Source organism: Stegastes partitus, unplaced genomic scaffold, assembly GCF_000690725.1.
Source record: "Stegastes partitus isolate 25-593 unplaced genomic scaffold, Stegastes_partitus-1.0.2 Scaffold831, whole genome shotgun sequence".
In the NCBI taxonomy this organism is placed as follows: domain Eukaryota; kingdom Metazoa; phylum Chordata; class Actinopteri; family Pomacentridae; genus Stegastes; species Stegastes partitus.
This window is the reverse complement of record NW_007578562.1, coordinates 197,142-221,936: the sequence shown is the minus strand read 5'-3', so window position 1 is coordinate 221,936 and position 24,795 is coordinate 197,142. Positions and strand designations below refer to the sequence as shown.

The window sequence follows — 24,795 nt, the reverse complement described above, 5'->3', positions numbered from 1 at the left end:
GCCAGTTTCGCTCTGAAATTTTCAGAGGTGGGAACAAACAAAGTACAAATACTTTGTTACTGCACTTAAGTAGATTTTGCAGGTATCTGTACTTTACTTGAGTACTAATTTCTGACGACTTTTTACTTTTACTCCCTACATTTGAACACAAATATCTGTACTTTCTACTCCTTACATTCTCAAAACTGGCTCGTTACTTGTTCCAGTCTCTGCGGATGACGACATGACGTAAAAGACGTAACAACAAGCGTCTTTATCTTTCCCAGCAGTGGGCACTTTGTCACTGAAGCTCAACACACCTCTGCCTGCCTCAGCTGCCTGCCAGAGGCTTTTTAGCACTGCAGGACTGATTTTTGGACCCAAAAGTTCCCATCTTCAACCAAAGAACTTTGAGAACCAGCTTCTACTGAGGCTCAATAAAAGATCAAGAGTGTTTATATGTTGATTATAATGTTTATAATGTTGCTGAAATGGAAAACTGTCCAGTGATTGTTTTTTCTCTGTAGCAGCACTGTGCAGGTTCTTAAAGGATGAAAACAATCCTATTTTGTGTGCTTAAAACTCAAAAGAGGCATCGTGTATGATCGAAGCTAAAAATTAATTTTTACTTTTGTACTTTCTGAACCTGTACTTTTTTACTTTTACTTGAGTAAAGGAGTTGAGTCAGTACTTCTACTTTTACCAGAGTCTTATTTTTACACAAGTATCTCTACTTCTACTTAAGTAAAGAATGTCAGTACTTTTGCCATCTCTGGAAATATTTATGGCAGGAAATATACAAGAGGATCACATAGGCAACGAGAAACTGAAAGCTTCCACTGACGACCAACTGTTAGCTACGAAATTAAACTGGAAAAAGAAAAGAAAAAAAAAACTGTATGCAGCGTACACAAGAGAACTGGTGCTGGTTAAAAGGCAAATGTTTTTCATACCAAATATTGATTTCATTAAGCATTTTCTGTTTACTGCACTCTATGTGAAGAGAACTGATAAATAAAAGCTATTAATGGTACTTTAACATCTGCGTCATATTACATATTTAACATAATGACAGAGAAGGGAAGCGCGTGGACAGATCTATGCAGATCTGAAGAGAAATGCCAAGTACAGATTAAAAAGATAGTATCAGACAGAGTAGATGGTAATTAGCCGTGGAGGTTTGTTGTGCTCGTCGTATATTAAAACGCTGATTAAGTGGTCGTGGTTTGCATTCACACTATTCTGGACAAACAGATCCCTGATGACCGCCAACCCTCAGCCGTGGCTTGAACGATGAAATCTCTCAACTTGTCATTGAGCGAGCTTCCTTAAAAGCCGTCCACATGTGTCTGGATCATCTGGGATGCGTTTTAATACACATTGTAAACAGGGCGACTGACTCACACCGGTGAAAACACGCACAGTCAACACACTTAAGACACCAGCTCTGTTTGATGCATACACAATCATGCACACTTTCCTCTCTGATAAACAATACAAACAGTAAGTTGCCCGAGGCTTGGAGTGACATGGAAACATTTCCGCTAAGTTGACTTTTGATACACCCTTGAGGATAAGCAAGGAATACTGTGAAACCAAACTGGGTATACAGACGACACAGACTGATAGGAGTAATATCAGATACGGTGCGTGTATGTGTGATGAGGACAGCTATAACATAATTAAAAAAGGCAGTCAGAGCACGGGGTAGACATATCCAATCTCATAGTGCACCCATAATTATTATGTAGGGAGTGATTTTATTAACACTGTGAATCCTGAAACATGCCAACAGGTTTGAAAGGCCTGTTACATTTTCTAAAAATGCCAAAGTTACAGCATTTATCTGAGCTAAAAACTGTAGAAACATAAAGAATGGTCTGACTACCAGTGTTTGCAACAGTCTAACTTATTATGCGTGTTTTTTGTTTTAGTCTGGAACATTTACCACAGTTAAGCCTAAAATTGAGATGTTTGATGAAAATCACTTTATTCATCATGTTGAATGTAAAAATGTCTGAAAAAATAATTTCTTCAAATCGTATTCGGTAAAAAACAAAACAAAACCAGTCATAAGTTTGGCTGTGTTTACACTGAGCAGATAGACGAGTACGGAAACAAATTTGAAATGTAAGATAACATAATATAAGATAAGCTAAGATTAGATAGGATAAGATAGGATAAGCTAGGCTAAGCTAAGCTAAGATAAGATAAGTTAAGCTAAGCTAAGATAAGCTAAGCTAAGCTAAGATAAGATAACATAAACTAAGATAAGCTAAGATTAGATAGGATAAGATAAGATAATTCTTTATTGCTTCCCATAGGGGAAATTCAAATAAATAAATAAAAATATCTATGATAAATAAATAGATAAATAAGCAACATTTTTGTAAAGTAAATCATGAAAGAAATCAAGACTTGGATTCCTTTTTATGATTTATGGCATTATAACTTTGTCACGCTGCACAGAATAGTTCTTTTCTGTTCTCTCTACTTTTAGCCAAGGTTATGCCATTTCCATGGAGATGCAGGGAACATATGAGAAAAAATGTGATGGAAGCAAAAAAAAAAAAAAAAACCGCATACTACTGTACATTGAATAGCTCAGCGCTTGCATGAGGAAAGAGCTAATGACCACAAGGGTGAAGTGATACAATATATGTATTCTGACTTCGTCTATATGCCAGGTCCATACAACATCCACACACAAACTAACATGTTGTAACGTGGGCAATTCAACATACAAGACTCTGCACTCATTATAAGGCTTGATATAACACTAACACACATGTATATTTATCATACTGCCGGCATATCTTTCTACACTTTAGCAAGGCTGCAGTGCCCCTATTCCCATTACGTGCACGCTCATTATTTCCAAACACAAACACCACAAATAAACAGCAGAATCATTATTCTCGCTTCACTCGTCAAAAGGCAGCTTATGGCTGAATTTTCTGTCATTAAAAAAACATTAATGAGGATGATTAAAATGACTGTGATGAGAGGCTGGGACAGGGATATGAATCTCACTCCCGTACTGACTGCCAAAAGGAACTCTCTTGGCTTTTTTGGCTTTGAGTGGGTGCCTGTTTTTGTGTTTATCAGGCTGTAGTGCTCAACTCGGTAATACAGTTATGAAAGCGTGCGAGACAGAAATGTTTGCTCCATCTTTTGTAAAAAGGTGCCGCGGCTTGGGCCCCCTGAAATATGTACGTTTGTTTGGGCGCAGTCTGAGTTTAGCTGAAGTTCAGGCTGGGGCTTAAAGCACACAAAGAATTGATTTGTTAAGGTGTAACCTACAAATTTTTAGGAGCGAGCTGCAAAACAACATTGGATTTATGATTTCACTTGTGTCTAGGGAAGTCATTTTGTCTAGGAGATGGAGCATAAATGCACCATTTTGACAGACCTACATTAGTCTGCACTTGTAACTGCATTTCCATGGAAATTTTTTCGCAATCTTTTCCATCGTGATCCCTATTATTTTTGTGGCCCGCTTTGCGTCTGACAAGGGTTAAAGGTACCTTTTTGGAAAGAAAGCCTCAAGCACGCTTTTGACCAACAGTTGCACTCGGCACTTTCCTCTGGACAGACAATGACAGTGTAGGCGTCATTTTACTGATTTCATAAAGTAACCCTGGTCTAAAATCAAACTATTGCTAAAAATACATTTAAAATCAGACATAAATCGCTTCTAATCATTGGAACTAAAGTATAATAACCACTTTGATTTTTTTTGTGTCCCTTCAAGATCCAAACCACCAACTTCCATTTCACATGTTCAGTTATTCAAAAACCAAAAAGAAACACTCGAGCCCTCGGTGTCTTTCTTGAGTGCTCTTTAGCTCAGTTGCTGGGTTCTGCTGGGTCAGATGCGTGTAAATCATAGCAGCCCCCAAGGTATACAGACCCGGTAGATCAATAGACACAAGAGTAGGGAAATCAACACTGCTTGTTTAAAGGGTGCGTCCGGGCCAGCACCAAGCCCCAGGGCATCTACAGAGAGTACTTGGTATTCACACTGAGAGATGGAGAGAAATAAAATATCTCACTCAGAAATGCATTTGGCTACCAGTGAGAGGGGGAAAAAGGTGCTGGAACATTTGTATAGCCACTGGGGGAATTCCTATTTAGAGCTATTGTTTGATTCATTAAAGCTGATTAGAGGCAATCATGTTGATTCACACACTGGCATACACACAGACCGAAAACAGGGAGCTTTTAAAGTCTTACCTTTTTACCAATGAGCTTCTTCCTCAGGAATTCACGGGCCTCGAACATGTAGGGGATGTCATAGAGAGGACGGAATCGTTTGTCTTTGTCCTTGTTCTTCTCCTGAATGGAAATGGATGGAGCGATGGATGATGGGGGGGGAAGAAGAGAGAAAAGGGGAAGTTATTCACATTGCATTTTCAAAGATGTGCAACTCAACACATCCACTGCAGATGCACACACAACCCAACCCCACCTCAAGCATACAGACATAAACACAGATTCCCACACAGTCGGCTCGTCTGCTCCCTCAATTTCAGTGCTGCGACAGGGACTGGACTCTGAACTCACTCAAATATTTTAGTGTGAATGGCAGCATAACACACACACACACACACACACACACACAAGCGTCTCTCTCGCTGTCACTACTGACACATTACCCAAAAAAAAAATAACAAATATCAGAATACACAGCTATCAAGGACACAAAGACACAAACAGCCAAGGCAAAAGACACATTGTGTTTAACAGATGCACTAAGGCGAGCTGATACCCGGTGCATATGGTGCATACACAGATGTAGCCACACGTACGCTCACACAGCTGCACACAAAAAAACTTCCCTCAATACGCTCACCCACTCTCTGACAGGAGCGGGCCACAAATAGAACCTATTTGCATTTTCAAAGGAGGCTGAGATTTTGTGTTGCTCCCAGAGTGAATAGACAAACACACACACACAAACACACACACACAGCATGCCCACACACACAGAGAGAGAGAGAGAGAGAGAGAGAGAGACAGGTGTCGTTTTTGCAAGGGCAGGATAAAAAAAATAATAATAATAATACAGCAAATGACAATGATGCAGTGGGAAAATAAACGACAGGCGCTAACAGGAGGAATAAGGCTATGAATGACAATACCAGTATGCTCGCCACCCCTGCCCCTCCCACACTCTTGTATGAACGCCATCATTATCTGTCATGCAAACAGAAGTAACACTCTTCCAAATGAACACACGGGCTTGGATTAATTCCTCATTTCCTCTTTTCTCCAATGGGCTTTCATTCATTCTTAATGACACTCCAGTTGTTCGGAGCTGCCAGGTGTGGCACACAGCTGGGCAGATGGATGTGGAGAGAAGACACACAGGGAGCAAGGCATGTGTGAGCGTACGTGTACTTATGACTCCATTAAGGCTTTTGCTGGTATCACGCTAAAAAAAAAAAAAAAAAATCCAACAAGCAGCGTATCGGCAGCAGTAATTTATCTTTGATATTTTGGATTAATTGTAACATAACTGCAAAGAGGAATGTTGGTTTGGCTCTGCTAAAGGAACACTGCAAACTGCCAAACCTAACAGTCAACAGATGTCCTTTAACCTTGGCAGGATTATAATAACCTTTGAGTTAAATAGCTTTCCATCTTTCTTTTCTCACTCCATCACTCCCTTTTCCCCTCCACTTTCACCAGTAGAGTCAGCACAGTACTGAACCTCAGAGCTAATCTCACACATGCCCAGTGGAAATTGCTCAGCCAAGAGCTGATGTCCTCCATTTTGTGTCAGTTGGGGCTTATTGTCAGGGTATTTCATCCCTACCAAGTCAGTTGCGGTGGGATGATGGGGCCTTTTAGGAACACTGCCAGCCAGGGCTCCTCCATTTTGTGCCCGAGCTGAGGACTTCTACTTCAGGGGATGGGGGGGTGGCTGACATTACTTGGATGAAGTGACTTTGAGTGTCTAGAAAAGCGCTTTATAAATCTGATCAATTATTCCTGGGGAGCATATTTTCTTATTGCATACTAGAGCTGGGTGATACAGCTGAGAAACTCATTTAGACAAAATGTTTCATTTCAGTCAATATTAATAATTACTGATCAATTTTAATGAACTGTTTTTAATAAGGACAATGTGAGAGCGAGTATATTTTTAATTTAACCACCATATTTTAACCACTGTATTCACAAAAGTGATTATTTCTTAGGGCGCCCATGGACTCATAAACAGACGCAGTGACCATGGGTTCGGATCCAGCCCATGGCCATTTGCTGCAGGTCCTTCGCCCATTCTTCTCCTCCTGACTTTCCTGTCTACCTCTACTATCCTATCACATAAAGCCAAAAGGCAAATAAATAAATAAATAAAACAAGTAATTACTTCAAATAAGTAATGATCTCATCTTGATATACGTCATACATAGAAAGCAAGTAAAATCAGTTTGAGCTAAGCTAATTGAACATCAGTTAGATGGAATACATAAACTAACTGTAAAGACACTCTTGGACTTTGGGTAAAGGAGGGTATACAGACGGCAACTAGGACGAACTCGCCACACCACGCCGAGGTTAACGTTCCGAGTTGCCAACCAGGACCAGGTGCCACTGGATGGGAACCCCACACCGGCTTCCACACCGCTTCAAGTCCAATAGCCGTCATCAGTTCTTAGGTGGAAGTGGCGGCTGACACAGGGTCACCAGGTCAGGAGAAAGACCCCGAAAGACATCATGCAAGAGCAACACTGCCTACACTGGAGTCATGGGCAAATAGATGCCCAGGCAGCAACCTCACATGCCTCAGGGGACCTTCATGGAAGCCACGGGGAGAACGTTGGAGAGTAGGACGCCCAACTGTCAAGGGATATGATGGACTGTTATGAGCCAGGGAGGCAGCCCGCTAGGGGTTTGTTCATGAGATCACACTTTGTGTTTTCATTCTGTGCTTTCATGGCAGTTTGCATCTAATGCATTAAAGTGAAACAAACGTTCTATCACCAATTGTGTTATTGCTATTGATAAAGTGCATATTTGGGGTACATGTTGTTATCGTTTTATCACCCCAGCTTAAGTCATATCACGGTAAGGCAATTCCAGATACTGAGGTGTGTTTACATCCTGTGTTCACAGCAGCACTTCAATAACATTCTGATAGTCACAGGTCACAACAACTGGATAACTTCATCGGGCAAAAGTGAAGAACAAGTCAAAGAAGAGGGGAAGAAAAAAAGGAAGAATCATTTCTAACTAATAAGCTGTTTCACAGTGGAAAGGCAGCCATGTCACTGAGGGCACAGAGTGTAAATGTCAGCACTCTATGCCAATTAGGCACAAGGAGTGGAGAAGTAGACAAAGAGGACAAAAGGTACTACTCCTGCATCTTTCAGAAGGTCTATGGGGAACAATGCTAGACCGAGTGGAAGTCGGCAAGGTGAAAGAGTCAGAAAACAAGAAAATGAGACAATCAGAGGAAATGTTTAAAGTGAAAAAAGAAACAGGTAGTCAGGAGGAAGAACACGCCGATGATCGCATCCTCCAGACCGATGTCCATGTGCAGTGTGACCCGCCGGACAACGTTAACCTCGTCTGGGATGACGGTATCATTGTCACTGTGATGTGGACGAGCGAGCAGGTGAGGGAGAGGCTGCTTTAACAAAAAGAGCTGCCACCATGAAACAGTGATTCTAACCGACTGCAACAACTGTCTAATATTTCACGACGGGCCTGGTGCACTCTGCGTTACAACTACAAAAGGGGGCCGCATCAGGCGCTGTGCAGCTCAAACAGACATTACGCATTCCTTAGCAGTTAAGTGCGAACAATTGGAAAATAAATGTGTCTCCCTGTCAATCAAACCAAACACAAACAAGGCTGTTCCACGCTGATGACTGTGTGAAAAGGAAGACTGTGACGAGTAATTATTGGGAGTATGGAGCTGATTTCAACTTCAGTCTCTAAATAAACCGACAACATCAGCATCATTAAATTACTCTAACCAGACAAGTTCTGCGTACATCATCTATAAATTGCTATTATGCGGCTGGAGGAAGGTTACAGAAAGAGGAGAGAGTCACTGTTCTGTCTCAACCGTAACCCAATAACAACAGTTTGCTCCCACTATCCTCAGGGGGAGTTTTGTTCTATTTGGGGTAAATTCCCTTCGTTCCAAATTACCCGCTAAAGCTCAGGAATCATCTTTGACTATTGCAGAGGCATGGCGCTAGCTGGATGGTACAGTGTCGCAGGGCTGCGGGGTCTGGGCTGCAAAATGTGTGGAAGCTACTGCTGGAAGCACTTGCAGCTTCTGGAACGTCAAGGGTGAAATCATGACTCAGGAGCATGTCATACTTTGTGATGTTTGGCTGGCTGTGGTGTTGTTGTGGAGGGGGGGTGTACAGTATTAGGCCTTAGTTTTGCATTTAGCTGACTGAGTGGATTGTGTTGTTTTGTTCGTAACCTATCTTTGGAATGAAACGCTACGTGCATGTGTCCCAGACAAAGTGGACATTATTTTTTGATTAAGCAGCGCACTGGGAGTCTTAGACAAACAGTCAACATTTACTGTTGTACACCTAACAACATTACTCAAATGTGCATGCATAAACATTAAATGGCTGCAGAGGGTTGGGATGGAGAGAGAGAGAGAGAGAGAGAAAGAAAACAAGATGAAGAACGAGGGCACACACTTCCTGAAGCAAGAACATGAAGTATACTGCCGGTTATAGCATACAATACTAAATCCAACATTATTAGGCAGAATATGAGTAAGTCACCATCAAAATCATTACTAAACCGACTTGAATTGATCCCACAACAAACCTGCATTTCAGAATGAAATTACCTGTAACGGCATAACAACAAACAGCCACTCAATTCATTATTAGCTGCTACCAGACAGGTAAATAAACTGGGACAGCTGTGACAGGTTGCAGCCCGTGTTCTCATTGTGTTGTCATTAATAAGGATGTTATACACAAAATGTCAGCGTTGGTTGCTTGTACAAGGCAGCTACACTGTGACTTAATATGTGCAGTGTTGTGTTTTTAATTTTTGGACCAGACAGACGGTCAGACCTGCCCCGCAGTGATGCAGTGTTACACTAGCTGCAGTATAGGCTGCTAAAAAATCTCTAATATGGGTGAAGACATTTAATAACAGAGCAAAGTAGGGCAGCGTATGCTAACCGCTAACCCTAATATGGAACATATTGCAGCATTCTCAATCAAAGAGCCCACATTAGAAATGACCTGTATCAAAACAAATCTCGTTTCAAGTCCCTTCAGGTGCTTTTTTGCTTGACAGTACTGTAACCTACATCTTTCAAAGGCAACAGTCACATTGTCTTCTAATGCAACCCCCTTTATATACTGTCCTCTCCTGCACTCACACACACACACACAAAAAAAGAAAAAAGAGCAAGCCAAGTCCTTGCTTTTTCAACAGTGACAGCCAAATAGTGAAATGGGGCCAAAAAATATTCATCCAGTAGTCAGGAGGGATACTGGCGACCAATCTGCCTCGCCCAGCCAATGGCGCACAAGTGAATCACGAGGTGGGTGACCCTCCTTCCCTTGTCATTGTGCTCCCAAACTCGAGGTCAAATCATGTCTTGCCAGGCTGGAGGGATGCTCTGGGCACACACATGGTGAAACATAAGATTTGGAGGATGGGGACTGAAGTGGGAAGGAGGGAGGGAAGACACCAAAACAAAAAGAGGAGAGGATGAGAAGGGAAAAGCGAAAACCCAGAAGACAGCAGATGAGTGTTTAGAATCAGTATCTAATTTTCAAAAATTATCCTCCAACTGTGATATCGCTTACTGAATATGTATCTCAATATGGCTCTGAAAAGCCACTGAATATCAACACAAACATTATCTCACGGCCTTACATAAACTTAAACCAAAATTCTTTTATTACAACATCAAAGCTTCTTCTTAAATTACATCTTTTACTTTACGATTTTGCTTCTTTTTTTTTCCCTTAACTGACACCTTCAACCTTTACTATTGCTGCCTTCTGGTTCCGTGTTATTCTGTATGCTTAATATGATTTTGGTTTTCTGTTTGACACTATCTGCAGGATGTCAACCTCTTCGTCTTAGTGAAGAATAACAACACTATTATGCACATTTTATTTCCATATCGTATCATTTTCTTAAGACTTTGATGTCTTGCTTGCTCTTTTAGATGTAAGATAGAATCATCAGTTTTGGGCGAAATTTGTGCATACATGTTCACGATACTTATCATGCGTGAACTCCAGATTGAAAAGCCGACAACAACCATCCACCTGCAGGTGTTTTGATTCAGACTACATGGAGCTATGAGGCTGTTCACAGGCGCTTGTTGTTAATGCGTTTCTGTGAAAGAGCGACATCGTGGTGCAGCTCGACAACGAAATAAGATTACACCCATTCGGAATAGTAAAAACTAATTTTAAATCAATATGTGGCCGTCAATATTGATATCATGGCGGGCCGCCACGAGTAAACAAATGCATGGAAAACACTGATCTGGCACCATCGGGGCTGCTTTTCAAATATTGTCGGACACCCCCGCAAATAAATCCGTAGTTGCCGGTTGTTGGACTGACGATGTCTGGTTGGAACAATTTGTATTAGTACAGTGTTCCAGGATAAAATATTCCTAATAATGGCAAAAATAAGAGGAGAAGCAGAGGGACGTTTGATTTATTGGAGGCAGACAGGACAAAGAGAGATGCAGCGAGAGTTTAAGTCAGCTACAGAGTCAACACACGCAGAGGTAAACTGTAGAGAGGGTAGACGAGTAGGCAGGGCTGCATGTAGTAGCATGGGGATGAGCCATATTGCGTGGCCTTATATAAGAACAGCGAATTGACCGCTCCGTGTGCTCCATCAGCACTGTCCTTAACCCTACTTAAACCTCATAAGCACACAGATACATTACAGCACACACACACACACTTTGATGCACGTATCATCAAAGCTGATACACACAAACGCATCCAAACACAATGAGTGAGTGGGTGTAACGGTGAGTCACTCGGTGGCATAGACGACTCTCCCCACTTGTGTTTACACTGGGCTTGTCCTGCCGCACATGAGAGAAAATGGAGAAAGAGAGAGAGAGGGAAAAAAAAAAGCGAGTGGGGGGGGACAGAGAGAAGAAAAAGCTGACTCCAACTCCCAAGCTCAAAATAACTCACATCTGAAGATACACCACAGCAGTAACACCGAGGGGGGGGAGTGCAACCGAAATGAGAGGAGGGAGCAAGTGAGGAAATATGTTTCCACCATTGGTTCACTTATCTGTCAGTCTGAGCACAATTAGTATAGTCATGAGAGGGGAGGCGGGTGGTGGGAGATGTGGCGTTAGGAGTCTTAAGGAACCAGAGGAGATGGAAGGAGGAGAGGGGCTTGGCAGGAACTGTCACAGCTCATCAGTGCATGGGTACATCTGGCCTCCATACTCCCTAACAGTACACACACACACACCCCGACACACCCTCACACAAACACAAACAGCCTCGCTTGCAGAATACCCGGTCAAACTGTGCACATTCACATCCAGACAGATAATGACAACTGGCACAAGAAAATCCCTACAGACCTCTAGTGAATGCAACACACACACACATGCGCGCACAACACCGAATTTCCGAGTCTGCTTCCTCGGAGGTTCACAAACAGGCGACGGCGATAACATGCGCAAATCCTGAGTGTCTCTATACACAAACGCCGCACATGTCTGTAGAACCCATGTTTGTGCACACTCTGACGCCAATTTCCAAGATGTTTCCTGACACAGGCTAATGGAGCTTAACCAAGCGTGCCTCTATGTGTGCATGTGTGTGGAAAGCTGTGCTTCAAACCGTGACGATGTCTTTGTGTCCGTCTGCTGCACTGTAAGCAAGAAGCCAGCTCACTCGTGACAATGTTAGCCAACATGATGTCAGCGTGTGTCGAGCTTCTGGCTGAGAGACACCTGCTGTGAACTCCCCTTCTCTTCACCTAAAGCTAAGAATCACCCATTCTGTTTACACCCTCACAAGCTTGAAAAATCCTTCTTGGAACTTTAAGCCGTTGCTGCCAAGTGTTTCCTCTTTGCAAGCATAAGCGTGGATTTCAGGGGGGACACGGGAGACACATATTTAAAGCTCGTGCACCCCAATAAAAACATTTTAAGTTGCTATAACCTCTATACAATGGGTCAGTATGTCAAATACAGACAAGTGTGATATGTCCTGAATGTGCAGAAAGTTTTGAGCCAAAACCTGCAGTTATAAAACTCCAGGGATTCATAAATTAATTAAAGGTGAGTTAAATTATCACCGACATGAATAGGTGCTGCATGCATATTTAAAGATGTTACCAAACAAAAGACACAAAAGAGGGCAGAAGAGTAAATTATGTGTGTGTGTGTTGACTCAGGAGGGATAATATGAAATGAGAAAAGATGATCTACTGGAGAATAAATATTTGAGAGCCTGAGAGCTTTACCGCATCATGTTCCATTATATTCTGAACTGTCAGCTAGTGCGTTAATTTTGTGTTTTTCTTTGCATAAATGGAGACACTTCCATCATACATTGATGCAGAAAAGGGAACAAATTGGTGCATCTCCAGCCTCTCCAGCGTTCAGATAAAAATCTGCGCCCGTGTTTTCAAACACTTTCGCAGGCACACACCAATTTTCAGAAGTGCTGCACAATAATTTTTATTAGCTTTCAAAATCATTCAGTAATGATAGGAAAATTACAATGTCCAGAACAGCTTCCAACAACTGAAGGGGAAGTACTTCATCTGTATCAGTAAAGGTGTGTGGACAGGGCGTGAAATTGAGTTCCCCTTCACACATAAGGTAACAGGTTACTTGTCTAATTTAGTGGTCAGACACAGCTCCAGCTGGCAAATGAGACAAGACGTAATAAAAAATCTCTGCTGTGTGCATGAATATCACCAAAAACATTTATTTAAGAAAGCAGGAATTTCAGGGTGTCTCTGTCAGTTACCCGTAGTCGACTTTACAGTCAAAGGGCTCATCATAGTCTCAGCGAACCTATCCCGACTCTGCATTGCTGCCATAGCGACAACACTCAAAGCTGAGCCAACAGCATTACAGACAGGCAGGCAGCTCTTTAACTCGCAGACAGAAATAACTAGCTAACAAACAACATGCACAGCAGCAGCTCTGTGAACAACGCTTATTAAAACGCAAAACATATCGGCAGCTCATATGCAACACACCGCCTCCAAAAGGAGAATGTGCTCCAGCATTCACAAAAGGGCCCTTCAGCCTATAGGAGGCACCACGTCTGACATACATAAATCTATAACTATAAAGTGCGTGCAGTTTGGTAATGACAACAAATAGTTACTCATGTTTAATTGTGCGCTGGGTAATCTTCAAAACAATCGACATGATCTGTGATAATCAATATGGACATCGCATTATCATTACAGGATTTAGAAATATTTCATCCAGGCCAACACAAATTTCAGTCTACTAGTTCAGTGAGCCGGTACCCAAACGAGCTGCTTCTGATAAATATGGGTATTTGCACAAAAATATGACACATGGCTACACAATTAAATATGCATGAAGGGCAATAATAGCAATACAGCACTGTTCCACTGTAACACCAATACAATACACGCAAACATTCACATCTGGGCTCACTCTCCCAGGCTCTCCGTAACATACGACAGTGTAATGAAGCACAAAACACATACTGTTGAAGCATCTGGTGCAGGCAAAGACGGAGCGACAGACAGAAATAAAGTGAGGCAGTGAGAAATAGAAAACTAATGGAAAAATAATGGAGGGCATGGGGATAAAAAAGGCCGGGGAAAGAAAAAAAAAAGGGAAACTGAAATCGGTAAAAGTTAAAAGAGAGAAAAGCAGAACAGCTGGGAAAGAGTTAGGAGCAAAAGATGTGTAATGCAAGGGAGGGGAGGGGGGGGAGAAAAAGAGAAAATGGAGAGACGTTTTTTGCCCACAAGCTTGTTACGACCACAGAAAGCTAAGGAGAATAAACACACACGAAGGGCAACGGCACAGGTCAACAATCTGCACACCCGGAGGGAAAAGGACGGCAGAAAGTGACTGTGGAGAAAGAAGAGGAGGAGAGAACAGAAGGAAGGAGGGAGGCAGGGAAAGATACAAAGTGGTGTCTTAATGATGAGAGGCACTAACGATGCCAGAGGAGAGAGAGAGAGAGAGAGAGATGGGGGGATGAGGATGGGGCAGAGAATAAAAACAAAACTAGACAACAATAAAGAGGAGAAGAAAGAGTAAACTATCAAATGGAAAGGATGCCGAAAGAGAGAGACAATAAAAAACAATCACAACAGGAGGAAACAAAAGGAACGTAGCAGACATTCTGCAAGCTGACTTTTACAACTGTTGCCTAGACAGAAGCGGCACATCCCCTTTGTCTCATACCTTTCGAACAGGGAAATGTGAGACATGACTTGCTTACAACAGTAAACAATGTATTCCCTCAAAGCATAATTGTCAAACAGACTCAGACGTGTTAAGCAAAAGGAGAAAGGGTTCCATTCAAAATGTATAACACTCATACGAGGAAAAAAAATATGATTGCTGTGACATTAAAACTTTCTAATTAATGGGAGTGACATTTTCCAGCAGCTTTTTTTTTTTTTAGAAAATGCAAGCATTTTAGACGAATAAAAACCAATCCTCCCAAACATAAATACAGTGTTCAAATGCAACGCAAGTTTTGACTGTACAGTGATGAAAATAGCTTCATTTCGACTAATAAATTCCCCGATGATGAGAGTCGGAGGAGTAAGGATGTGAGTGATGGGGAGACGGTGACACCCAGCACAGTAGACTTCTGTGTCGAGGCATCTCTGTATACGTGCACTTGTTTCTCCAGACGCCGTCTATTTGGTCGATAAATATACATTTTCCTGGTGTCACTAGGTGTATGTACGTAAGAATGTATACGTGCGTTCTCACAGTGTTGAAGTGATTCTGAGGAAAGAGAGGGAGTGTGGTAGGGGAGAGGAGAGAAGGAAAAAAAAAATAAAAAATCAATCTGCTTCACTCTCTGCAGTGCTGCAACCACTGGGTGTGTGCAAGTGTTTCACTGTGTTTGCATATGGCCCAACTGCAGGGGCGCCACCAAGTGGTTGGAATTAATCCCACGGTCAATGTGGAGGGAGAGAAGACTAATGTGCAAGGAAGGAGGAGAGGGCATAAGAATTAAACAGGGAGAGACGGATAAATGTGCAGGATTTTTGCGATGGGATTTGTAAACATCTAGCTTTTGAAGTAAAGCGGAACTTTTAATTAACCGGCTGACCATGCAAAGACCACAAATCTCTCTCCCCGCACATGACTACATTCTTTCACTCACAAGCAGCCACTCGCTCTACAAAGCCTGTACATGTATACACAAGCAGAGAGACGCGGGTTTGTTTTCACCTCTCCGTCGGTCCTGGGAGGCCGGATGCTGGACAGGTGGATGGTTTTGTATTCTCCAGAGTTGAGCTTGACCACCATGGCGTCGGCGTTGACCACCTGCATCACCTGCAGGGACAGAAGGACAGAGGAGAGGGAGGTGAGGGAATGTGATAACATAAAGCACAATAAAACTATAAATACTTGAGGGTGGTGGAGAAGTGTTGGGGGCAAAACAAAAAGAAAAAAAAAAGACTGCCATTGCATTTTGTTGAGTGAGTGAGAAGATAGACTGAAAGAAAGATGGGAAGCGAAGGAGCAGGTAAAGGATAAATGGAGAGGAAGAGATCCATTCAAAGGCAGAAAGAGAGTGACAGTGCAGATTGTGTCCTGTCACGAGCGGAAGGCACTGTGAGCGAGGTAAGAAAGAGTGATCCTTGAGTGACTGAGTAAGTAAGCGAGCTAAGGCAACCCAGCAGGCCAGCAAGGTTTGGAGGACAGGGCGAGGACGTTCTGCTATCTGGGGGATTGGCAACAAGAGAGGGGAGAGAGGGAGAAGGGAGTGCAAGGGGGAAAAAAAAGCAGCTTTAAAACACAAACATCCTGTTAAAGATAGACTGGCAGAGCATTACACAGCCTCTTGCCCAACTACTAGCAGGCAGCATTTTGTTTTGGAGACCTTTACAAGTGTAGCTAAACACACAGACTAATTTATTTTTGGCATTTAAATGTTATTTCTCTCTGTACCAAAGGGAGCAGCCGCAGTTTATAGCAGGTGGAGTTCAGAAGTAAGTGCGGATATTCAAAAAGGTACAGCTGTTAAATTATAGTTCACAAGAGGGTTAGTTTAGTGCAGGACTGCAAGCAGTGTTTCCCCTCTTTGAAGAAAACTACAAAAGCTGGAAAACGAGCCCCAAATCTCAAAGAAATGTATAATAGCTGTAACTCAACCCAGTGTGGGTATATATATATGTGTGCCTTTCTATGTACCCGTGGCCTCCCAAGTAAGAAGACAGATTGGGGGTATAATGTGATTGAGGTGGAGAAGGAATCCAAGCCGAGAGCATTTAAGTAGGGCACTTGCAAGAGACTGAGAAATCAATTGCCCTACACATGTTGCCACCCACACGTGCATTAAATGGCCTCATCATCACTCAAACGGCAGCTCATATGTAGGCTGAGCTCGATTTAAAAGTCCTCAAAGTGAGCGATGCAGGTCTGAGCCGTGCATCAACCACACTGGAGCAACGTGGGTGTTTGTGTGGCCAAAAAAAAAAACCCCACCACCAAAAAAATGATAAAAACTTTTCGAGTGTATATTGCAAAAACACAAATACAGGTGTATTGGGCTCACTGGGAGATTCATTATTCTATGAAAACAAATCAGACTGCCATTGCATTTGCCACCAGAGAACAGAAATTAGACCAGCCCACATGCTAAATAGGCTGCCCACAACAGCAGCCAAAATACATCATACACTAATCACTGAGCTGAGTGGGAGAGATACAGAGACACGGGGAGCAGGAGGGAGAGAGACGGAGAAGGGGAGAGGTGTAATGAGTAAGTGCGAGGGGGAGCGTGCGTGCACGCCGAGACGTGCGCACACACACAGACCAGCCTACATGAATTCGCACTGTAACAAGGTCATTTTGTGGCCTGCCCAAGTAAATAAAGTGCAAGAGAGAGAATGTGGCAGGAGCAGAATAAAAATGGCTCAGCATTTACTGGCTAATTATCAGCCGGAGGAGGCGAGAGGAGAGAGGCGAAGGAGGACGGATCAGCGCACACACACACACGGGAAAAAAAACCAAAAAAAACGACGAGATAGAGGAACAGAAAGATGGAGCGAGCCAGAGAGACAGAGTGTAATCTCACAGCAAATATCACAGGAACAGAGACAGAGGAAAAGATGGAGAATAAAGAGAAAAATAGAGAAAAAAAAAAAAAGAAGAAGAAGGGAAAAAAAAAAGTCTTTGGAAAGTAGCTGCCATGAGGGTCGAGCAAGCAGGCAGAAAAGACAAATAGGCTGGCAGCATGACTCACTGGTCTCGTACTCGAGAGGTGGGGATCTACTGCCACCCTCTGACCAGGGAGGACATGACATCTGCAGTGGGCCAAGATCGGTTATTGTGCAAGGCAAGGATCTTGGCCACTGTCAGGGAATGTGTTGGTTGTCACTCGAATCCATTAAGTTGGTCGTAACCACAGGGCCGAGCAGGGGCTTAGCCGGGACTTACTCATTACTCATGTCAGATCGCTTCCCTCAAAAGCAACACCTATGCAGTCGGTTTCAGTCTTGCCCGCCGGTGGACATGATTTGTCACCCAAATTACATGGTTTCACATAAAATAGTGCTGTTTTCTGATGGCATGATAAACACTTCAGTGTAGCCTCGAAGCGCTGCTGAATGGAAAAAAGAAGGGAAAAAAAAGTGGCTGACGAGTGTGTAATACTTTAAGAGGACATTATCCTGGAGCAGGTAGCCAAAAATCTAGGGAGACTTTTTCACCCTATTGCCCTTCCACTTGACAGACTTTAACTAGAGCACAAACCAATTTAATCTTTCTCATTATCTTCCCCAAAAGTGCGTTTTTAATTTCGTAAAGGAGATGTCTGACCTTGAACCCAGTCTGTCTGACTTACTTTAACTTATTTTTAAAAAGAAGCCCTCGTGGCATCCTTCCCTCCCTATTAGGGCGTGCTCTTTATTAACGCCTCTTTCTGGTTGTTGATTTAATCCCTGAAATCCCACCTCTGCGCAGTAATATTACATACTTGAATATATTCCCTTCCTGGCTGAAAAATGGCTTAGATCTAACCCTACACTATTGCTTTTCTAAAATGTGAAGATCCATGTATTTCCTCACCCGATTCCCTGCATCTTCAGCACACCAGCTCACCTACAACTGTGTTACAGTGTACAACTACTCTAACCCAATGGCAAATTATAATAGTGGACGAATTCTTTGACCCAGAAACCAATTCTGAAAAATGGTAAAAAATATGGAAAGTTCCTCCCTGCGAGATAACAGGATTGGTTCCTTGGGCGGGTTACATATAAAACCCCTTCCGTCAAATCCTGTGTTTTTGAGATTATCATTTTTACGCTACAGTGTCAAGGTGGAAATGCTCGGCCATGGTGCTGACTGCTTATTTCGCTCAGATTTCTTCCAGTTTATTAAAAAAAAAACACACACAATTTGGAACTTAATGTCCTTTTTGCTGGAGGTAATCTTTAAGAATTTCATTTAAGACTATTTATCCTCAAGAAAACATATTCATATGACTACTCTGAGGCATTATCTAAGGTACAAAGTCACAAGTATGTCACAAAATACACACCAACTTTTGTTTGTAACTATTACATTCCCATGGATTTGGTTGACCTAAAAGCAACAGTTCCTGACAAGCTGGCGATGAAGGATTGGTAAAGGGGTTTACACCGTGTCACCTTTTGTCCATCACCTCGCAAGTCGATGGTTACCCGAGGGAGATAATCGGGACTTTCGGGACGTGGCCTACATCCACTTCTTTCGTCCCAGCAGGGGTGGGAGGAGAGAAGAAAGACAGTCAAAAAGGAAGATGTCTCAGCAGGATTGACTTGTGGGGATTGGACCTGCTCTGCCTCTCCACTCTATCCATCACTCCGGTAATAAGAAGTGAAAAGTAGAGTGGTCGAGGAGAGGGGAGGAGTGTAAGATGATGGGATTGATGGATAGATATGTCCTTGTGAGAGTGTGTGCATTGCAGTATTAGGTGTCGACAAATGTCACGGGGACAAGTACAGAGGGGGCAATGACAGGCCTGAGTAACCTTAGCCTGTCCAATATGTACTTAGCTTGAAAAACCAGCTGCGGGGTCAGCATGACATTTTCCATCACAACTGCCAACCACTTTTAAGGGAATGTTTTTAGAGTCACATGATCCCACTGCCATTTTCAGAGGCCTTCTTTTTTTTTTTTTTTACACCGGTGAGAACAACTTTGCAAGCTATCATGGATCGCATTGAAGTTGTTGAAAACGATTCTACTCTGAGGTGATAATGTAGGGGAGTCAGCGCGTGCTGGAAACACCGTGTCCCAGGAGTTGCCGGTGGCTTTGTCATCCCTTAAAAAAAATGACTAACAAAGCTGCAGCTCAGAGAAGAGTGCAAGCCTCCTCTGTGGCTCTTTTGGGGGAGAGCAGTTGCAGGGTAAAGAGAGGACAAAGAAGCGTCCAACAGAGATCAAATAGTGCATCAAGGTTTAACTGGGGGCATCAGCAGTGCAGTGCTGCAGAAACCGAAAAAAAAAGCAAGAACGACTGACTTTCCATGTCCTTTCATTCTATACCCCTCCACAAACTTAAAGTTTCTTCCTTAACCCTCGACCTCACACTTTTCTTACAGTCTTTGTGCCTCTTTTTCTTACACCCCCTGAGCTCACCACCAAATGTTCCCTCGCGCCCACACTGCCCACATCCAACCCTCTTTTATTGCGGGGGGTTCAGAGAGATCTGAGAGCAGCTCACACAGATAATATAAATGTTTTATCCTTTCTCGAGCCTCTTCCCTCTGACTCAGGAAAAAAATATACATACACATAGTTTCTTTTTGTGCCTTCTTTATGCGTGTGCAGTTTATCAAATTCATTCTGTAAGCAGATTGCCGAAGCAACACCTTTTACGTAACCCTCTGGCTAGCCATGAATTTTTCAGGGTCTTAAAAGTTCAGGGTCTGAAGGGAGCAAATGCACACAAAAGACAAACTTTAAAAAAGGCATTAAACTTCTTTTTTTTTTGGCATTCCTAGAAAAATATATATCAACTGAAGGGAAGGATGAGGTGCAACTCATCATCAAAATGCTCACAGAGGGGGCCCGATATAAAGCTGATGTTGTAAAGCTAGACTTGCTTTACGACATTAAAGTGACAAATATGTCACCTCGATGTGACAATGAGGTTAGGCTGCATTTCCAAAATGTATCACGGAGTCAATCTTATTCGGTTTAAACTAATATGTGCTGACAACTCAAAAGGACTGCACCCCTCCGTACTTGATATTAAGGACACTTCTTTCCTCCTGAGGCCCTGGCCAATAACCTCCAAAGCTAATATCTCTAGTTCTTGGCTTTTGGGGGCCGTTCTGTGCCGCTGCTACAGCATACGCCAGCGATTTGGTCCTAATTTGCCTGGGGATCGCTTCAAGGTTGCTGTTAAGCATTACTCGTACGTTTACTGAGGGGATTTTTTTTTTTCTTATACAGTGAGCGGCGCAAATGGGAAAATAAAAAGTGTTAGGGTGATATAATTCGATAGAAGCATCAAAGTGCCCCTGCGTTTTCTGCAACGCTGAAAGAAAATTGGAAATGCCAACATCAAATTGTGAAAGCAAGGGAAATGAGTCTTATTCAAGCTCGAAAATGCCTACAAGTCATACTGAAAGGTTTATAGCCGACACCTGTTTTTTCTCTGTAGTATTTAAAGATAAGTGAGGAGTCTGAATGGACGCTAGATGATCCACATGGGGGAAAAAATGAAGGGCTGAAAAAAATGACCAAATTAAGAGCAGGGAAGACCTTCACCAAAAGGACACAGCTTATAAAAGCCACTTTAAGACCTCACCTTGGCTACAAATTGTCTGTCCTTCTGGTCCAAGTTGGCTGTGGGTGCCACATAGTCTTTCCAGATGCGGACCTTGCGCTCTTTCGCAGATCTGGCCAAGAACAAAATCAACATTAGTCAGATATTAAGACATAAAGGGCTTAATCAAGTGACAAAAGATTGTCCATTTGGCTGGAAAACGCAACAAAAGCTCATTAAAGTGAGAAAATTCCAACACAATTAGCCTACAGTGGCTGTAGCACTACTGTAGAAAATGGGTACGATTGCAGCAGCATAGAGTGAGGTTGTTCATCTCAAGTGATGTTGGCTTAGATCTGTATACCGATACATATTTCATTTGCACATTTATTTTCAGTACCTCAAGTGCCTGCATGTACTTTCTTTATTCGTTTTGCCTTGTATCAAATCAGCAATTTCCAGAACCAATTATTCTGCAAACTGGGTTCCAACACTTTCCTCTGTCAGCTGAGCAAAGGCTGAATTTAATTAAGTATGACAAGACAGCTTGTCTGCCACCAACTAAAATGCTTACGGATATGTTTATTAGGAATCATGAAGACTTTTTGATAAATGTCTTTCATTAACTGTGTAGCATTTCTCCGTGCGTCTACAGTTGCCTACCGTTCAGCAGCTCTGAGTTTCTCAGCACCCTGGGTGTAAACAGCCATGGACCAGTCGACACAGCGGGCGAAGCCTTCCTTCAGCAGGAGTTCTGTTATATTACCATTCTGACACAAAAGGAAATGAGCACAGTTAGGAAAAAAAAAATTGACAAGACAAAAATCCAGACTTTTAATGACACTGCTGCCACAAGATTCCTTTGTTTTACCGGGTGGAGGATGGTGCCTAGTATGATCTGGTTTGGGCAGCTCTCCAGAATGATCTGAACATCTCGTTGCAGGAGACGGGACTCCGTGAAGAATTTGGCCTCTGCTGCGAATGGCTCTGGGCTTTCTGTACCATCCCCTTCCCTCTTGAATGTGGGACACTGGAGAGAACAACATATACACAACAAATCACAGCCTCAATGAATGCGTGTTTTGAATTTGTACGATAAAATGTGGACATATCTGTCTAATGCAGTTTCCAGCAGTCAGCTAGTAACTGGTTTTAGTACATGCACTCATGATATGTTTTTCAGTGTCTGATATCCTCTTTTAACCGATGTCACCTTGCTGTTCATACTCTCTCTAATCTCCTTCTGAGTGTGACAAAACACCAGACAGACATAAGCAAAAACAGGCGGTGCCAAGCAGACGAGCCTTTGAACAGCGGGACGAAGAACACCTTGAAATGGATGTAATATCTTCAAGTGGGAGATGAAAAAGATTAGTTATCTTGAGTGGTCCATTGGCAGAGCTGGGCTTGGTGAAGGAGATTGATGGGAAAATTCGGAGGCTGCTAGAACAAACAGACTCAAGGAAGTGACAAAAAAAAGAGCCATTACTCATTTAATGAGTTGTCGTGTCGCCATCTTGGCCTTTTGAAACCAGCTGTGGCGAGCAAGGAGAGGATCTCACTGAGAACTCGATGAACCATGGACACCCATACTACACTCTGAAGCTTTATCTGTTTTACTTTACATGAAACTCATTTACAGAATGAACATTGTACTGAAAGAGACTTGAAACTACAGATTGAGACAATCAAATCATTGTGTGCTGAGGGAACAAAGTGAGAAGCAGGATCATTTTTTATAGACTTCTATACAAGTGGATAGATTGTTGTATCCAGAGAAGTCCCCCCCCCGATGGTCATTATTTTAAAAAATGCAGTTTAAGACATTTCTTCGCCCCAAGGCTGCGTCCATCTCTTCAATACAGTACATGGATTAGTCTGGCTAGAACTCTATTAATGTTATTAGAAGTTTATGTGATGGTAAAGCTAAAAAAGAAAAATGGGGAAAAAAAGACAGGTTCATATACTTAAACTGAAATGATCTATTTGTATATTTTATGTTCATGCATTCTTGTTTCTAGATGAACTATTTTACATTGGTAGAGTGACTCAGCTAGCTCAGCTTAAGGGGTCAGAGGAAAAGGCCTGATGTCCACTAAGGAGATATGTTTTCATTTCTACAAGGCTTATTTCAGAAAAAGTTGGAATTTGTATTTACTACATGGTGTAGAAAACTGATCACAGGGTAAAAATGTACACAGACCAATGAAAAGGAATTCCACAGTTTTCTAAAAACTGTTCCACTTGTGTTTCTTCTTTGAGAATCTGCTATTCTCTTCTTATTAAAAAAAGAACATTCTACCCAAATCTGATTAGCCATTTATGCACTTTCTTAAGCTACATGTTGCTACTGTACTCTCCCAACAACAAAATGTGAAGCCAAAAATAAACTGTAGAATTTGCTCAACAATTCATATTTAACCACATCCGTAGTAGAAGTTACCTTAACACCAGACAGCATAACGGTGACCAGGTAGTAGTCGGGGAGCAGCAAGGCACGAACAACACTGCCGTCACGCACATGCTCGATGATGGCTGAGGGGAGGAAAAAAGAACAGAATTTAGAAGCGTTTGACGGAGGGGGGAGGGAGAGTTTGTCGAATTACGATGTGCTCACAGACTCCCAACTCTTCGGGGTAACTTACTTATTTGTGAGCTGGACGAAATTTATCACACTTGCATGCATCCTGGACTTTATAAATAATATAGCGCTTGGCCTAAGGAAATGCAGGATTGAAATGTAGGAGTGATTTATTAGTGATCAAGGCTGCAATCCAATTTCTGAGACTTTCAGGAAAGCACACAGGGCGACGATTATTGAATTCAAAACAGTAACATTTGAACAGTGGTGGTGTTCGACTGAACGGCGATACTGAAGTGTCTCAATGAAGGCTTGCTCTCTGCTAGTTCTCAAAGAGGAGAAAGTCGCGGCCTCCTTGACAGACTGATCTCTACTTAAAGTGATGCTCAAACCAAAACCCATCTTTATCAAACACTCACTACGGTAGGCTTCAAAGGTTCTTGGAAGAAGGTCTCCTTCAACATAAAAAGGCTGTGATCAGCTTGAATTCATGCCGCTTACGGTGAATTTCAAAAGTTTTCACAGCCGAGGAAGAGACATCATGTTCACAGAAACTTGCAAAATCTCAGTGCAGCCGAATCCACTTCTCTGGCTGCTGTCAGTACATCAAGAATGTATAAAGTCATTTTGTCAAAATACAAATAGGATTCTTTATTGTGATGCTGACCTTAATGCTCTTATGTAGAGACACAATAACGAAAAAAACATCACACGGAGCAGAAGAGACAGTTTCATAGATGGTTTTCATACTTTGATATCTACTGGGATACACTGTCACCAAAATAAACTCAAGCTGAACTCAGCCTTTTCTTCTTTGGAAAGAGGAATTCAACGTATTTGTTTGTTTTTGCTTTTAAATGCATACAGGTGAAAACTCAAGATATAGATATTTATCTGAGTTGTGGCATTACAACAGGTGAATTTATTTGGAAAGCTTTTGAAGTGACTGCATGTTTCACACAGAAATAGTATTTTGAGATGGACTCGGTGTCTAAAAAGGTTTTTTTTTTTTGTTCCTGTGTATAACCTGTGTGCGGTTTATGTGTTTGTGTCTGCGGGGAACAGACAGCAGCAGTTTTCAACCGCATACACATTTAAAGCGCTTTGGCTGGATTCCTGCTTCCAATTTTAAAATAACCCTGAATGTCTCTCATGAATGGAAAGAACAAGGAGCGGGGAAAGAAAAAAAATAAAAAATGGAAAAAGCCACCCCCTGTTCATTTTCCCCATTCGATTAAAGTGTAGTGAAATGAGCTGAGCCACTGTTAC

General features: G+C 42.3%; 1 protein-coding gene across 1 annotated transcript in view; it reads right to left on the bottom strand.

The window, feature by feature from the left end:
• Positions 1-24,795, bottom strand: part of snd1 (staphylococcal nuclease and tudor domain containing 1) — a 69,956-nt gene that overhangs the window by 33,003 nt on the left and 12,158 nt on the right. Inside the window, exons 6-11 of the mRNA XM_008292771.1 lie at positions 23,389-23,480; positions 21,817-21,975; positions 21,609-21,715; positions 20,988-21,078; positions 15,410-15,514; positions 4,216-4,317 (exon numbers count right to left, since the gene is read on the bottom strand). Coding sequence (XP_008290993.1) covers positions 4,216-4,317; positions 15,410-15,514; positions 20,988-21,078; positions 21,609-21,715; positions 21,817-21,975; positions 23,389-23,480 — 656 coding nt within the window. The remainder of the gene's footprint in view (positions 1-4,215; positions 4,318-15,409; positions 15,515-20,987; positions 21,079-21,608; positions 21,716-21,816; positions 21,976-23,388; positions 23,481-24,795) is intronic.